We start from the raw sequence: 18,212 nt of genomic DNA on the forward strand, positions 1-18,212 counted from the left end.
AGTCCCTACCCATTTCTGTCAGTTGTTGGATGTTATGGATAATTTCAAGGTAACCTTCATCTCAATTCTGATGTTCAGAACCATTTCAGAACCATTTCAGTGAAAATTTATAAGTTACTTAAATTACCGGTAACTTACCGGTAAGTTACTGGTAAGTTACCCAATTATAAATTACCGGTAACTAACCATCACTGGTCCAAATCTTCTGATCTGGTCAGAACAGGTGTGATCTGATCTAACTGATGTGATCTATTCAGACCTGATCAGATCTAATTTGATCAAAACTCTGATATGCTCTGAACAGATGTAATTTGATCAAAATTTTGATGTGATCTTGTCTGATCAGATCCAATTAGGTTTTCCTTATTAACTAAATGTGATCATTGATCAGGTCTAAATAGATGTAAGCGATCAGAACTTTGATGTGAGATCTGATGTAGCGTGATTAGATTCAATCATTTTTTGCTGGGCAATTGTTTGTAGAAAATCATTTTATCAAAATGGTTCTAATATTTTATTTTATTTTGCAGGGTCATTCGAGCTTTGTAACTCATCTGGATTGGTCCCAAGATGGTCAATACCTGAGGAGTAATTCTGGCGATTATGAACTCCTTTACTGTAAGTAAACTTGAACACCTTTTGAATACAATAAATAATATCCTATAACATATTTGTAAAAAAAACTAATGATGTGTGTGTATCTTTAGGGAACGCCGGAATTTGCAGACAAGTACCTCAAAGTACGCAGCTACGAGATGTGACGTGGGCCAGTAACTCGTGCACCATTAGTTTCCAAACTGTGGGTATTTGGCCCGAAGGAGCCGACGGGACCGATGTAAATGCCTGCGAAGTGTCGCACGACAGAAAAGTGCTCGCAACTGGGGATGATTTTGGTAAAGTGAAGCTGTACTCGTATCCAGTGTCTCAACCCAAGGTAAAGAAAATATTTCCAAAAAAAATATCCTCGATAAAGAAAATTGTGACTTACCTGTGTTGTTTGATTTTTTTCCTGTAGAGCTTACCCCATGTTTATGGAGGCCATAGTAGTCATGTTACTAATGTTACATTCCTGCACGACGATATGAGATTGATATCGATTGGAGGCAATGATACTAGCGTACTCCAATGGGATATTAATTAAGAGATGTTTGTCGAGTTATTTGCGCACGAGATTTTTATTCCATAAATTATTATTATTTTTTTTTTGTATGTGAGTATTTCATTTTTATGTGACACTTTTTACTCGTAGATGACTTATTTTCTAATTCTGTTTTACTTTTAATTTTTCAGGTGATTAGAAAATTGTTCATTTGCTACAAAACGCTGCAAAATACGTATCAAAAAGTCGAGCACAAATTTATACCTATCTATATTTTTCCTTATTATACATAGTTGAGATTAATCAGTATTACCGGAACGAAATCAATGTGTTAATTATTGTGTCAGGGATTTTGGGATTTGATTTCTTTTTGTTTTTTCATATTCGCAGTTGCCTTCCAGTTTTGAAAATTTCACTCTTTATTTTATACCTACGGTTATTTTATCAAATTAACTGTGTGTAACGTTTTCTTTTTTGTTATGTGTATTTATACGTAGAATTTCTCTCGATGGATTTATTTCTTTTTTTGTATATTAAAATAATGAAGAATATGTGACTTTTTTTTTCGTCATTTAAAGCATGTAATATGTATTTTAAAAAAAAATTAAAAATGGATGCCAAATTTGAAATCTACGACATCGAAAACCCAACAATCGATATATCGTACGCCTAAATTGGTTGAATTTCAATCCCCCCACCCCCCCCAACAGCATCATCTCCACCACTCTAATCGAAAAATTGATGCCAAATTTCGAATCTACGATGTCGAAAACCTAACCATCGATATATAATACGCCAAAATGAGGTAAATTTCAAATTTTCCAGCATCGCTGATCACGAAAAGCTCATTTATTTTATTCGATGTCACCTTTTTACATCTGAAAGTTCAACTTTTTAATAAAAATTTTCCTCATCTAAGAAACTTAGAGCTTTTTGGCGGAACGAACATTGGAAATGGATTCTCCGTGTTGAAAACCCCCTCCACCGATGGTTCGTACATCGTGAAAAGCTCCCAAAAGCTCTCAAAATGAATTCAAATGACGACTCTTTGCACGTCGTAAAGTTCACCCGGAAACTCTGCAAAAAAAAAAATTGAAAAAGTGCGACGGTGGCGCTATCTGTAATTCAAAAAGTGAATTAACTGCTTAAAAAGAGAACAAATTCTGAAAAAAATCATGCAGCGCTTCGGACGGCGAAAACAGGAACTTCTTTTGTCACATGGGAAAAATGAGTAGAAATAACCTTTTTCTGTATCCAAATCAGAATTTCAAAAGAACTTCTCGTTTTCACCGCCTAAAGCGCTGCATCAAATTTGTTCTCTCTTCGAGAGAGTTGTTTTACCTATAGATAGCGCTGCTATCACCAAACATGAACTTTTTCAAAATTGAACTTTTTGGCGAGAATGTAAGCCAAATAGGGTGTACGAATAGTCAATTATCATTAATTAAGCATCGCTGATCACGTCAACCCTGTTTATTTCAGTCGATCGAGCTTTTTTCAACCTGAAAGTTCAACTTTTATGAAAAAAAGTTTCATTTCAGAGAGAACTTCGAGCTTTTCGGAAGAACCAACACCGGAATCGAATTCGCCGACCCCAAAAACCCCCTCATTCGGACAGTTCGTACAGTCTAAAAAGCTCTCTAAAGCTCGAAAACTTGATTTGAAAGTTCAAAATTTATAATGCAGCGCTGCAGGCGGTGAAAATGAGAAGTTCTTTTGTAATCCTGATTTTGGGATATAGAAAGGTGAATTTACAACGCGTTTTCGACGATTTCAAAAGAAGTTCCATTTTCGGCCGCCTGAAGCGCTGCATCATTTTTTTCAAAATTTGTTGTCTTCAAAATTGAGCTTTTTAGCCGAATGAAAACCAAATAGGATGTGCGAATAGTCGACTATCACTAATTCAACATCGCTGATCACGTCAAACTAGTTAGTTTCGGTCGATCGAGCTTTTTTCCACCCGAAAGCTCAACTTTGTTGAGAAAAATCTTCGTTCCACAGGGAATTTTGACTTTTTTGGAAGAACCAACACCGGAAACGAATTCACCGACCCCAAAAACCCCCTCATTCGTACCGTTCGTACAGCCTAAAAAGCTCTCTGAAGCTCGCAAAATTGATTCAAAAGTTCAAAATTTATGATGCAGCGCTGCAGGCGGTGAAAACGAGAAGTTCTTTTGTAATCCCGATTTTGGGATATAGAAAGGTGTATTTACAATGCATTTTCAACGATTTCAAAAGAAGTTCCATTTTCTGCCGCCTGTAGCGCATCGTCATTTTAAAAAAATTTGTTGTCTTCAAAATTGAGCTTTTTAGTCGAATGAAAACCAAATAGGATGTACGAATAGTCGACTATCACTAATTCAACATCGCTGATCACGTCAAACTCGTTAGTTTCAGTCGATCGAGCTTTTTTCTACCTGAAAGCTCAACTTTTTTGAGAAAAAGCTTCGTTCCACAGGGAATTTTGACTTTTTTGGAGAAACCAACACCGGAAACGAATTCACCGACCCCAAAAACCCCCTCATTCGTACCGTTCGTACGGCCTAAAAAGCTCTCTAAAGCTCGCAAAATTGATTCGAAAGTTCAAGTATTAGGAGTATCGGACCTCCTAATACTCTATATTCTCCTAATGAAATTGGTCTCATTTTGCATCAAATACATAATATAGGTACTCGAAAATGATCAAAATTGGCAAATATGCCTTTTTTTCAAAATTGAGCTTTTTGGCCAACTGAAAACGAAATATGATCTACGAATAGTCGATTATCACTAATTAAGCATCGCTGATCACCTAAAGCTCGTTTATTTTAGTCGATCGAGCTTTTTTCAACGTGAAAGTTCAACTTTTATGAAAAAAAACTTCATTTCTCAGTGAACTTTGAGCTTTTTGGATGAACCATCACCGGAAACGAATTCGTCGACCCCAAAAACCTACCCATTCGCACTGTTCGTACAGTCTAAAAAGCTTTCTAAAGCTCGCAAAATTGATCCAAAAGTTCAAAATTTATGATGCAGCGCTGCAGGCGGTGAAAACGAGAAGTTCTTTTATAATCCCGATTTTGGGATATAGAAAGGTGTATTTACAATGCATTTTCGACGATAACAAAAGAAGTTCCATTTTCTGTCGCCTGAAGCGCTGCGTCATTTTTTTCAAAATTTGTTGTCTTCAAAATTGAGCTTTTTAGTCGAATGAAAACCAAATAGGATGTACGAATAGTCGATTATCACTAATTAAGCATCGCTGATCACGTCAATTTCGTTTATTGTAATCAATCGAGCTTTTTTCAACTTAAAAGTTCAGATTTTTTGAAAAAAAAACTCAATTTTTGGGGAAACTTTGAGCTTTTTCGCAGTACCAACACCGGAAACGGATTTTCCGTGTTGGAAAACCAACCCGACTGCAGCTCGTACATTGTAAACAATTCCCTAAATCTCTCAAAATAAATTCAATAGTTCAAAATTTATGATGCAGCTGTCTGTGTTTAAGGCGGTGAAAACGAGAAGTTGGTATTCGGACAATATTGTTCAACTCGATCCGAATAACGGTGTTTATTCATTAGAAAAAAAAATTATACACATCACAACACATAAGATGCATAAACAAAAATTACAAAAAGAGCAGTGAGTGGTAAAAAACAAAATAAAATACAAGAATCATCTACACATACGAAGGATAGAGTAAGTACATACATATTTATTGCATGAATTATAAATAATAAAGTTTTTTTTCTAAACAAAAGTCACAATGTCCTCAGACATGAAGTTGCATTTGAGATTAAGCATGGATTCCACGCTATTCTTCATCTTGTACTCAAGTGTTGTGTTCCCCTCAATGAGAAAATCTGTCTGGCTCTGTGAACAAATAAGAAGAAGAACAAATTGATTAAGGTAAATCAATCTACCACAACACAAAAAATATTACGAAAATAAAATTGTGAAACAAATAAAAATACAAACGAAAAATCAGAGTAATGAAAAAAGCAACAAATAAAATTTGAACAAAAAATCTGAAACTAAACACATGGACCTAACATAATCATGTAGAACATCTAAAAATCAAGAAAATTAAAAATTTAATGCCCTGAAAACAAAATTGCCAAACTAACCGAGATAAAAACAAAAAATCAGAAATGGAAGACCCCAAGTAATGTGAACGGATAAGTATATAAAGTGAAATATGCCTACAAACAAAGCAAAAAGTTTGAAGCAAGTAATTTTGGGTTGCTGATTCCGAATATTATAACGTTAATTTTCACGGACGATGTGCTTAAGTGTGGTGTTTTTGGTACTTTTCAATGTGAAAAACCGCCCCACAGGCTTCCAATCAAACTGGAGCAGGCTACCGATCATCGCAATGGATTCCACGACCCCAACCCCCCCCCCCGCACGAACCCATTCCAACCCCATTTGCTAGAGTTCGATTCTTGAAAATGTCACATTTTTGCCAAAAACACAAAATTTCATCTTTCTAGCCCAGTTTGCACGAGAACAGACGAAAGGTTTCATGAGCTGCCGTTTGGTGTTTAAAACCAGTGCTTGTGACAGACACTGCTTAAAACCAGTGGTAGTGACAGACACTGTTTAACACCAGTGGTAGTGACCAACACTGTTCAAAACCAGTGGTAGTGACAGACACTGTTTAAAATCAGTGGTAGAGACAGACACTGTTAAAAACCAGTGGTAGTGACAGTGACCAACACTGTTTGAAACCAGTGGTAGTGACAGACACTGTTCAAAACCAATGGTGGTGACAGCCACTGAATTTTTCAAGAATCAAATTCCCACAAAAGAGTCAAGAATGGGTTCCCGGTGGGTTTTCGTGGTCTAGGAATTCATTGCGATGATTGGTAGCCTGCTACAGTTTGATGGGAAGCCTGTGGGGTGGTTTTGCACAATTAAAAGTACCAAAAACACCACTTACGCGCATCGCCCGTGAAAATGAACGACATATTCGAAATCAGCGACCCAAAATTAGTCCCAAATCGTCTTTGTTGCGGACAAATCGCTCACTTTTCTCCATACTTGTTGATTCCACCATTGCCCACTAGGGGGTGGGCAGAAGGGGCCAAAAAACCACTGGAGAAAATGTCGCCCAAACGAGCTGAAAATTAGGGCCGGGGGGTTTTTTGGGACGGCGAATTCAATGCCGCAAACCGCAGCTCATGAAACCTCTTTGTTCTCCTGCAAACTGGGTTTGAATTCGCTGGAAAGACGAAATTCAAAGTTTTTGGCAAAATAGTGAATTTTTCAAGAATCGAATTCCCGCAGAAGAGGCGAGAATGGGTTCCAGGAGGGTTTTCGTGGTCTAGGAATTCATTGCGATGATTGGTAGCCTGCTACAGTTTGATGGGAAGCATGTGGGGTGGTTTTGCATAATGAAAAGTACCAAAAATGCCACTTATGCGCATTGCCCGTGAAAATGAACGTCATATTCGAAATCAGTGACCCAAAATTAGTCCAAAACCGTTGCTTCCTGCGTGCAAAGTCGCAAGTCGCGCGGCCCCATCAAAAATTGCAAATTGGAAGGTCTTTACCTTGCAGTGTGCAGAAATGAAGGGTCCGCGCGAGTTTGCGAATTGCGCATCTCCCAAGAAAATGAAGATCATATTCGAAATCAGCGACCCAAAATTAGTCCCAAATCAGTTGGTTACAGACACTGTTTAAAACCAGTGGTAGTGACAGACACTGTTTATTACCAGTGTTTGTCCTGTTTAAAACCAGTGGTAGTGACAGACACTGTTTGAAACCAGTGGTACTGACAGACACTGTTCAAGACCAATGATGGTGACAGCCACTGTTTAAAACCAGTGATAGTGACAGACACTGTTTAAAACCAGTGGTAATGACAGACACTGCTTGAAATAAATTTTTGTGGCAAACACTGTGAAAACCAGTGGTAGTGACAGACACTATTCATTACCAGTGTTTGGGACAAGCACTGTTTAAAACCAGTAGTAGTGACAGACACTGTTTGAAACCAGTGGTAATGACAGACACTGCTTGAAACAAGTTTTTGTGACAAACACTGTGAAAACCAGTGGTAGTGACAGACACTATCTATACATTAATAGTATGACCGAATTCTTATGACACTGAGATCTCAGCAACGGCTGAACCGATTTTGTTCAGTGACCTCTCAAAAAATAGCTTTTGAACTGTAGATGTGCAGGTTTTTATCAGAAGTTCTAAAAGTTGCACCGTAAAGCTCAAAAAAGCTCAATAATTGATTTTTGCCAATACATAGCACATTTGATGTAAGGTGCACCGGGGCAAGTCAGAATGATTTTTCGCAATTTCAACTTTGACCAGCTGTTACTCCCCTTCTAATGAACCAATATGGATCAAATTTATTATGTAGGTTCCCATAAGGGTTCTTAACCTATGGTAAAAATTTGAGCGCGATTGACACAGTAGCTTTTGCTCAGTGGAATAAAATATAAACTGTCCTGACTTACCCCAATTGGGGGAAGTCAGAACAGGCTAAACTTTGCAGAGGCGTAGATCACAAACCGAGCGTCCTAGAAAAATTGCTTGGAAACAAAATTGTAGAGAATTTAATTCTCTTTGAGATCACTCTCATCAGATTTTCACTAGGACGCACGGTTCGTCCGCTATATGCAAAAAACTAAGAAATAGAAAGTCTGTATTTTAGACCAAATTCAAAATAAGTTCAAAACAACAACAAAATACAATTGAACCAAAGACATCTAAAATGAAACTGAATCGCGAAAATTTTTATGCTGTGATGAAGTAGGGGTAGTACCCTCAAGTCACCTTTAGTGGCACTTCGCCAGATATAAACCTCTAGGCGCTAGATCAAGTTTTCTAACTTACCCCGAATTACAACTTCCCCCGGTGCACCTTATACAGAGAAGTACGTACATTATACCTTGAAAGAGCACCAAAAGAAGTCAAATGTCGAAGAAAAAAGTTTACAAAAAAGTTGTGCCATAAAGCTCAAAAAAGCTCAATAATTGATTTTGGCCTATATGTGTACCTAGCACATTTGATGTATACAGAGAAGTGTGTATATTATACCTAGAAAGAGCATCAAAAGAAGTGGAATGTTGAAGAAAAAATTCAACAAAAATAGTTGCGCTGTAAAGCTCAAAAAAGCTCAATATTCATCAAAAAGCTTATAGCATGACCAAATTCTTTTGAGTCTGAGATCTCAGCAACGGCTGAACCGATTTTGCTCAGTGACCTCTCAAAAAATAGCTTTTGAACCGTAGATGTGCATGTTTTTATCAAAAGTTCTAAAAGTTGCACCATGAAGCTCAAAAAAGCTCAAAAAAGCTCAATAATTGATTTTGGCCTATACCTAGCACATTTGATGTAAGTATACAAAGAAGTACGTATATTATATCTTGAAAGAGCATCAAAAGAAGTGGGATGTTGAAGAAAAAAGTAAACAAAAATAGTTGTGCTGTAAAGCTCAAAAAAGCTCAATATTCGTCAAAAAGCTCAATAACTGATTTTCGCCTAAGTTTTAAAGAAAGCTTTGAGCCTAAACATTTGTACCTACACTTCTTCAATCTTTGAAATCAATTGATTGTATGTATGTAGTTTCAATCATCATTGTAAAAAGCTTAAAAATCTGACGTTGGTACACTTTTTCAACCTTTGAAATTGATCGATTGTAGCTTCATTCGACATGGAACTTCTTTTGTGGGGGGGGGGAGGAATAGGTAACCTTTGAAATCAATTGATTGTAGTTTCATTCGACATGGAACATTTTTTGGTGGGTGGGAGGGTGAAAAATAAGGTAGGTATAATTATTGTAATTCTAAAAAGTATGTAATTTACAATTGTAGTTTGGAACTTTCTTTTTTTAGGGGCGGGGGGTGACAAATAAGGTGGGTATAGTTAAAGTTCGAAAATGATCAATTATATGTATTTTCAATATTCGACATAGAACTTGGGGGGGGGGGCAGGTGATCAATCTTCATTGAAAAAAGCTGATGTTGGTACACTTTTTCAACCTTTAAAATTGATCGATTGCAGTTTCATTCGACATGGAACTTTTTTTGGTGAGGGGGGGGGGGGTGAAAAATAAGGAGGGTATGGTTAAAGTTTTAAATTGATCAATTATATGTATTTTCAATCTCCATCGTAAAAAGCTGACGTTGGTACACTTTTTCAACATTTCAACCTTTGAAATCAATTGATTGTAGTTTCATTTGACATGGAACTTTTTTTGTTTTGTGGGGGGGGGGGGGTGAAAAATAAGGTAGGTATGACTAAAGTAATTCTTGGAATAAAATCAACACCTTATTAGTATAGATCAATATTCACAGCAAAACCGGAATAATAAATTCAAATCAGTAAAATGCACACCTAATCACCATAGATCGCTGCAAACCTGGGATAAAAAATGTCACTTCCTCTCCCTTGAGTGTTAATTTTCATTGCACTCCTCAAATTAGTTGAAAACGACATTTTTTGTGAAATTGTTCAATTTTTGTCATGTACCTACTTAATATGTATGTCATTTATTCGCAATCCTTTTAAGGTAAAATATTAACTGTCACCAATCATCTCCATACCTACTTATTTTTACATCGTTCCTTCCAATTCTATTTTTCATAATTCTTATGTACGGTCTTCAATTCTTCATAAAACATTTCAGTAACATTCAACCTTACAAGATAATATCCAATTATTTTTACTTATGAATCCGTTCAAAGGTAGCGCATTTATGCGCGATCTTGCCGAGTGTCTAGTTTATTACTAGTGTTTGGGACGAACACTGTTTAAAACCAGTAGTAGTGACTGACACAGTTTGAAACCAGTGGTAATGACAGACACTGTTTGAAACCAGTGGTAGTGACAGACCCTGTGTAAATCCAGTGCTAGTGACCAACACTGTTTAAAACAAGTGGTAGTGACAGACACGGTTTAAAACCAGTGGTAGTGACAGGCAGTGTTAAAAACTAGTAGGAAGGACTGACTCTGTTCAGAAGCATTGTTGGTTACAGACGCTGTTTGAAACCAGTGGTAGTGACAGACCCTGTTTATTACCAGTGTTTGGGGCAAACACATGTTTAAAACCAGTGGTATGTGTCAGACACTGTTAAAAACCAGTGGTAGTGACAGACACTGTTCAAAACCAGTGGTAGAGACAGACACTGTTTATTACCACACTGTTTAAAACCAGTAGTAGTGACGGACACTATTTAAAACCAGTGGTAATGACTGACACTGTTTAAAACAAGTGGTAGTGACAGACACTGTTTAGAAGCAGTGTTGGTTACAGACAGTGTTTAAATCCAGTGGTAGTGACAGACACTGTTCAAAATCAGTGGTAGTGACAAACACTGTTTAAAACCAGTGGTAATGACTGACACTGTTTAGAAGCACTGTTGCTGACAGACGCTGTTTAAAACCAGTGGTAGGGACAGACACTGTTTATTACCACACTGTTTGCAACCAGTGGTAGTGACAGACACTGTTTAAAACCAGTGGCAGTGATGGACACTATTTAAAACCAGTGGTAATGACAGACACTGTTTAGAAGCAGTGTTGCTGACAGACACTGTTTAAAACCAGTGGTAGTGGCAGACAGTGTTAAAAACTAGTAGTAAGGACTGACTTTGTTCAGTAGCATTGTTGGTTACAGACGCTGTTTGAAACCAGTGGTAGTGACAGACACTGTTCAAAACCAGTTTTTGTGGCAGACACTGTTTAAAACCAGTGGTAATGACAGACACTGTTTAGAAGCAGTGTTGGTTACAGACAGTGTTTAAATCCAGTGGTAGTGACAGACACTGTTTAGAAGCACTGTTGCTGACAGACACTGTTTAAAACCAGTGTTTGTGACAGACACTGTTCAAAACCAGTGTTTGTGGCAGACACTGTTTAAAACAAGTGGTAGTGACAGACACTGTTTAGAAGCAGTGTTGGTTACAGACAGTGTTTAAATCCAGTGTTGGTTACCGTCAGTGTTTAAATCCAGTGGTAGTGACAGACACTGTTTAGAAGCACTGTTGCTGACAGACACTGTTTAAAACCAGTGTTTGTGACAGACACTGTTAAAAACCAGTGGTAATGACTAACACTGTTTAGAAGCACTGTTGCTGACAGACACTGTTTAAAACCAGTGGTAGAGACAGACACTGTTCAGAAGCACTGTTGCTGACAGACACTGTTTAAAACCAGTGTTTGTGACAGACACTGTTTAAAACCAGTGGTTATGACTGACACTGTTTAGGTAGAAGCACTGTTGCTGACAGACACTGTTTAAAACCAGTGGTAGTGATGGACCCTAGTTGAAACCAGTGGTAATGACAGACACTGTTTAGAAGCAGTGTTGGTTACAGATGGTGTTTAAATCCAGTGGTAGTGACAGACACTGTTCAAAATCAGTGGTAGTGACAAACACTGTTTAAAACCAGTGGTAATGACTGACACTGTTTAGATGCACTGTTGCTGACAGACTCTGTTTAAAACCAGTGGTAGAGACAGTCACTGTTTAAAACCATTGTTAGTGATGGACACTATTTAAAACCAGTGGTAATGACAGACACTGTTTAGAAGCAGTGTTGGTTACAGACAGTGTTTAAATCCAGTGGTAGTGACCAACACTGTTTAAAACAAGTGGTAGTGACAGACAGTGTTAAAAACTAGTAGTAAGGACTGACTTTGTTCAGTAGCATTGTTGGTTACAGACACTGTTAAAAACCAGTGGTAGTGACAGGCACTGTTCAAAACCAGTGTTTGTGGCAGACACTGTTTAAAACCAGTGGTAATGACAGACACTGTTTAGAAGCAGTGTTGGTTACAGACAGTGTTTAAATCCAGTGGTAGTGACAGACACTGTTTAGAAGCACTGTTGCTGACAGACACTGTTTAAAACCAGTGTTTGTGACAGACACTGTTTAAAACCAGTGGTAATGACTGACACTGTTTAGGTAGAAGCACCGTTGCTGACCGGCCCTTTTTAAAACCAGTGTTTGTGACAGACACTGTTTAAAACCAGTGGTAATGACTGACACTGTTTAGAAGCACTGTTGCTGACAGACACTGTTTAAAACCTGTGGTAATGACAGACACAGTTTAGATTCAGTGTTGGTTACAGACGGTGTTTAAATCCAGTGGTAGTGACACACCCTGTTTAAATCCAGTGGTAGTGACCGACACTGTTTAAAACAAGTGGTAGTGACAGACACTGCTTAGAAGCAGTGTTGGTTACAGACAGTGTTTAAATCCAGTGGTAGTGACAGACACTGTTCAAAATCAGTGGTAGTGACAGACACTGTTTAAATCCAGTGGTAGTGACAGACACTGTTCAAAACCAGTGGTTGTGACAGACACGGTTTAAAACCAGTAGTAGTGACAGACACTGTTTAAAACCAGTGGTAGTGACAGACACTGTTCAAAACCAGTGTTTGTGACAGACACTGTTTTAAACCAGTGGTAGTGACAGACACTGTTTGAAACCAGTGGTAGTGACAGACACTGTTCAAAATCAGTGGTAGTGACAGACACTGTTTAAATCCAGTGGTAGTGACAGACACTGTTCAAAACCAGTGGTTGTGACAGACACGGTTTAAAACCAGTAGTAGTGACAGACACTGTTTAAAACCAGTGGTAGTGAATGACCTTCGAAAAAGGATGGGCGTGAGTTTCTGGCTAGAGAACCCTACAAAAAGCAGAAATGAAAACGAAGTTTGAAGAGCTTTTATATGTAGATTGAAACCAAATTCCCAAACCTGAATTCAAAATCTCATATTAAAAAACAATTCCTTCGTATTATATGAATCCGAACCCGAACCCGAACCCTAACCCTGAATGTAGAAAAAAGAAAAATAAGATGACCATTCACATACCAACAAATTCAGAAATTACATAATTATGAAATCGACAAAGGGTTTGAAAAAAATGTAAACGCGTGATTCAACGATAACCTATCCATCATAAAAGCTGGATAATTTTTCAAACAGCTATCTATCAGAAAAGACAATCAAAAAAAAATAGTTTCAATTTTATGTAGTTTTTGTCATCGAATAAATAATCGTAAGTCACAAACACGCAAATTCAAATCTTCACAATGCCAGATTCTCTATACAGGGTGCCCAGAAATATCGAATACCCCAAAGAAAGTTTTTCATTAAAAATATAGGTTGGCAACCGGGCAACGTGAAATACGAGTAGATGCATATGATTGATGGAATGTTATCTCTCCAGTCCAACAAGCAATCATGTGCTATCATTATTATCATTCACTGTGACCAACCAAAGTATTTTAGTAGAAAACTTTTTTAGGGGTACTCGATATTTCTGGGCACCCTGTACATATGTAGGTATTTTTAAAATGGATGAATGATAGACAGGAAGATTTTCCACAACCCACTCTAAAACGACTTTCGTGTTCATCATTTTTCTAGAATACGAGTAAAACAAAATTCTTGGTGATTTTTCTCGCTTTAACTCTGCTGACCAAAGCGATATTCGAACTCCAGCAACTAATTTATTCACTTATTTTTCGGAGAGTTATTGCCAAAAAGGAATTTTAAAAATAGTATGGTAATAATCCTTCATACAGCTCATTTCCAATATTGTTTAACCTATACCGCGAGAGATAGTGCCACGAGTGTATCCAGTATCAATGATTTTTTTCATATGCATAGTGCTATACTTAATATTCATTCAAAAAACTATAAATAAAAAACCTTTTTCCATTGCTGAAATCAGTACAAAGATGAGAATTTGTAATCATTACTTATTTCGAATTACTTCCTATCAAAAGGAGATAAGACGATTAATTTGATAATGAATGGTTGAATTTTATTTACAGAAAATCTCTTCCTAATCTTACAATAGATACCTACCTATGATTAAAACGTGATAATCAGTGTATGTGATACAATTTCAAGAAAATATTGACTTGAAGAACTTTTTTTCATTTTCTTACCAGTTAACATTTTCGAAATTTCTGTTGTAATTAAGTACATACGCATTCATTCAGTATGCTTCCAGTATTTGTGTTTGTAATTTCTTTGCAATTTTCGAGCTGGCTCGCGATAACATCATCCGAGTCGACACAAAAATCGCTGACTTCCGTTCCAAAAGTCAAGAGAATTCCTAGTGACAGTATGGACTGGATAACACTACGTGAGCAAAACTGCCTGTATGCAGATAAGACTGCTTACCTCGAACATATGCTAAACGCCTCCTACTACAATCCTAAATTCTTCCTTATGCATCGTCCTCGCGGATTTGGAAAATCTTCGTTTCTACAAATGGCGGAGTGTTTTGTTCGTGGAGAGGAATCTCTATTTCAAGGTTTGAAAATTCACGACCAAGGCAATAGAAAATTCTTTTACACTGAACTCCAAGGTTTCTCGCATTATCATTGGCAGCCTCCAGAAGTAATATGGCTCAATTGTCCAGTAATTCATCTGGATTTCGAAGCTATCACGCAATTTGAAACTATGGACCAGTTCAATAATTCTTTCTTTCAACAGCTGATGAACATCTCGCAAAGTTACGACCTGCCTTCTTCAGACAGTAAATTTGATATATATGAATGGATATACAAGGTTCTCAATCTTGACCAATTCAGAAACTGCAAAATCATCATTCTTATTAACGAATATGATGCACCTTTCAGGCGAGCATTGCGTAACAATAACCCTGAACTAGCAGAAAAAATTAAAATCTTCATCGCCATTTTATTAGATAGTTTCACTAATGAGAGTAGGTACATCTATCGGAGGCTCGCATTAGTTCTTGCATTGGGCAATTCCAAACTCCAGATGGATAGTTTGAAAGATACTTACAAAGATTTGACGTTTGATGAGAAATATGCGGGTGCTTTTGGTTTCACAAATGAAGACATTGAAAATTTCCATCCTGAAGTTACTCATAAATTCAATCTCCAAAATCGAAAAGAATTTGACGAATTTACTGACGAATTGAGAAATATATACAAGGGTCATAATTTTGCTTTCCGAAATAGTACTAAAGATGCGAACGTGTGGAATCCAGCATCCATTGTAAATTACCTGGACAAGAAAACATTTGTACATAATTGGATCTCAAACGACTCTATGAAGGAGTTAGTTCGAAAACTATATTTTTCCCAAATCCCTGTGCAACGTTTTGAAAATTTACAAGTATTGAAGAAAGAAATCCAACGAGGACGTACTAATCCGGCCGCACAGGAGATTCCGATTGAAATTTTAATGTTTGAAAATGGGTATTTGACCATCTCAACTTACAATGAAAGAACCGAAAGTGTCACGTTGAAGTTACCCAGTGCAGAAATCAAAACAGCTTTGGAAAGCGCAATCAAAAAATACCATCCACCAAAGGAAGATTACATTCTGAGTGAGACCACCTGTATGCGAGAACTAACATGGTACCTGCATATGGGTGACACAGTAGGAACTATGGATGCGTTGAAGTGTATTTTCAACACTCTTGATCGAGAGAAAAGTGGATTCAACGTGACTAAAAAATTGATCGAACTCATAAGCCACACAGAAATATTTTATTCCGAATCACTGAAATTACCAAAGGATAACTCGTCTTTAGCAGAAGCAGGAGATGTCATTGATGTATCTGCTTGGTTTTATGATTCGAGCTTTGCATTCAAAATAGATCATCGTCCCATTCATGCGATTGAAAAACTTATCCAGTATATGGACCTGCACTCAGATTCATTCTTGAAGGCAGTTGACAATCCGAAAGAAGTTTTCTTGGTGGGTATGAACTTTACAGCAAAAGCTGGAGGAAACCTGGATCAATGGATAACCATACCCTGGAAGAATGGTAAACTGGTGCATGATCAGATGAAGGCATCATCAGAGGCCTCGATACAGGAATTTCGCCATAAAATTAAGACAGCCAAATATGGACTATAAGGCTTGAGAGGGGCTGGTGGAGTTGCAAAGGGGGAACAGCTATGTGCAGAGTGACTGTTTTCCTATATTTTTTACTACATTTTAATAAACTTAATCGTGTAAGTATGTTGCCTCGAATTATTTTTCAAAAACCATGCTATCTAACATATTTTTTTTGCAGAAATTACCACGTTCCTTCAACTAAATTTTTAGAAAGCTCTCCACTCGACCCCCCTCCCTCCCCTATGAACACAAAAAATTAACAAAATCAATTTTTTCACAGGAAAATTTCCAATAATAATTGAAATTGAAAGAAAATTTGTATACTAAGTATTTATTCTTAATCAATGTTTTCAATAATTTGAAGGTGTTTATCGTGTGTTTGGATTTTTTCATTTTTTTACTACCTTTTTGACCAAATTCACTACATTTTCACTACCCTCACCACCCATTTTTAAAATCACTACCTTTTTCACTACTTTCACTAGGTACCGGTTAGATACCCCATATTTTGAAGGGGGAAAAATGACGTTAAAGTTAATTTGGACGGTTTTTAGACCACTTTTCAGATAATCGGAAATTTCCAAAATATACTCGAAGGCTCTAGAGAAGTCCGAAACCACCACCAATCGACTCAGCGTATTCAAAATGGGGTACTAAGTGATTTTCATTTCAACAACTCCATTGTGTAAAATGTTGTAGAAATTTCAATTTTCAAAAATCTGCTGGAGTGCTCCGCTCCGTAAGTACCACTCAAAATGGTTCGAAACCTTTTCCAATGAATTTGTAGAGTCCAGAACGGGGCACACGCCAAATTTCAGCTCCCTTGGTCTATTTGGTAAAATTTTGATTTTTTTTCATTTTTGACCCATGTTTGGTTTTTTAAAAATCAATATCTTTTGATAGATTTTTCTTTGATTTGCTATTGAAAATAAAAGTACACAACTTTTCTCATAACGATTATAAGATTACTTACTTATTCTCATACGCGAGTTCATATTCTACGTATCACTTTTGGAAGGACATTTTGTACTCACCTGAAACATAGAAAAATTAAGGTATGGATTAGTTAGTTATAAAATTATTGATCAATCAACAGATATATGAAATAATAATGGTCGGGTGTCAAAGTAAAAAGTCAGATGATCTTGACGTTTAATAAAGAAGCAGAAATGAATATTCACAAAGAAAGTATCATGAAAATTGTAAAATTGATTGTGAAAATTACTCACCAATATAAAAAATTGGTGGGCCATCAGTACGACAAAATTTGAGAAAATGTCTCAATTTTCTTATGTTTAATGATTTTTCAGGGCTCTTAATCAATTTTTTCCAAAAAACAAAGTAACTTCAGTAACCAAAAAAGTAACAAGACAAGACGAGCAAAACATTTGAATGGAGAAAAGTAAATTACAAAAGATGCAAACGTTTTAGGGTCATTCCACGTCAATTCGACCAAGAAGTGGCAGGGGGCTTCGGCGATTTTTTTGAAATTTTTTCTGTGGAAAGACCTTTTGAAGGGATGACTAATGGCGCAAATCGCAGCTCTCTAGCCCATTTTTGAAGGCAGCCAGGGGGTGTCAAAGTTTTCAGTGAACCTAAAATATCATCCATTTCAGCAGTGGATTACTCGATAACCGTGATACCTACCAAAATGGAACTTTTCCCCACAGTTAGGGGGTTTGAAAGGCTTTTTGGTGATGTCATAAAAATCAGGGTTGCCATTTTTTTTCGTACAAAAAATTAGTTCAAAAAGTTTTGAAACGTAGTTTCATATCGTTCCGACTCTCAAAAATTCTGAAAAAAATATTATTATGGACAACATTTCATGCTGAACAACATATTGAAAAACGAAAAAATGCGATTTTTTGATTTAAAACATAAAAAAAAGTTTTGATTAGTGAAGTTAACCCATTTGACCCCTACTTTTACGTATCTGTTGAAAAAGTTGAAAAAACCCTTTCACTCGATTAAATGAACTCATCGTCACAAAAAAAATCAAAATTCGAAAAAATTCAATTTTCAACTTCAAACATCAAAAAAGTTTAAGTTTATTCAGTTGTCTTATTTTGACCTCTTCCTGACGTATTTCACGAAAAAGTTGATGAAAATTACACTCGCAACAAAAAAATTAAAATTCGTTCATTTTTTGAATCTTTTCGAATTTTGATTTTTTGTGAGGACATTTCTTCGAGTGAAAGGGTTTTTTCAACATTTTCAACAGATACGTGGCTGCTTTTTAAAAATGTTGGCAAAAAGCCAAACTC

At 36.7% G+C, this 18,212-nt stretch overlaps 1 protein-coding gene and 1 long non-coding RNA gene across 9 annotated transcripts in view; one reads left to right on the forward strand and one right to left on the reverse strand.

The window, feature by feature from the left end:
• The window catches only part of LOC135837333 (echinoderm microtubule-associated protein-like 2), a 172,731-nt gene extending 171,081 nt beyond the window's left edge, over positions 1–1,650 (forward strand). For 4 of the 6 annotated variants that reach the window (XM_065352568.1, XM_065352564.1, XM_065352569.1 and 1 more), the window contains 4 exons: positions 531–618; positions 708–934; positions 1,016–1,210; positions 1,291–1,650. In XM_065352568.1, the coding sequence (XP_065208640.1) occupies positions 531–618; positions 708–934; positions 1,016–1,141 (441 nt within the window). In that variant the 3' untranslated portion in view covers positions 1,142–1,210; positions 1,291–1,650. Of the gene's footprint in view, positions 1–530; positions 619–707; positions 935–1,015; positions 1,215–1,290 lie in introns of all 6 variants that reach the window. The other 2 variants (XM_065352566.1, XM_065352565.1) reach the window with 2 other exon arrangements.
• A 2,983-nt stretch (positions 1,651–4,633) lies between these two features.
• Positions 4,634–18,212, reverse strand: part of LOC135837358 (uncharacterized) — a 294,134-nt gene continuing 280,555 nt past the window's right edge. For 2 of the 3 annotated variants that reach the window (XR_010557172.1, XR_010557174.1), the window contains one exon: positions 4,634–4,951. This is a non-coding gene — a long non-coding RNA (uncharacterized LOC135837358). Of the gene's footprint in view, positions 4,952–16,921; positions 16,983–18,212 lie in introns of all 3 variants that reach the window. The other variant, XR_010557173.1, reaches the window with a different exon arrangement.

Source organism: Planococcus citri, chromosome 2, assembly GCF_950023065.1.
Source record: "Planococcus citri chromosome 2, ihPlaCitr1.1, whole genome shotgun sequence".
Classification (NCBI taxonomy): Eukaryota; Metazoa; Arthropoda; class Insecta; order Hemiptera; family Pseudococcidae; genus Planococcus; species Planococcus citri.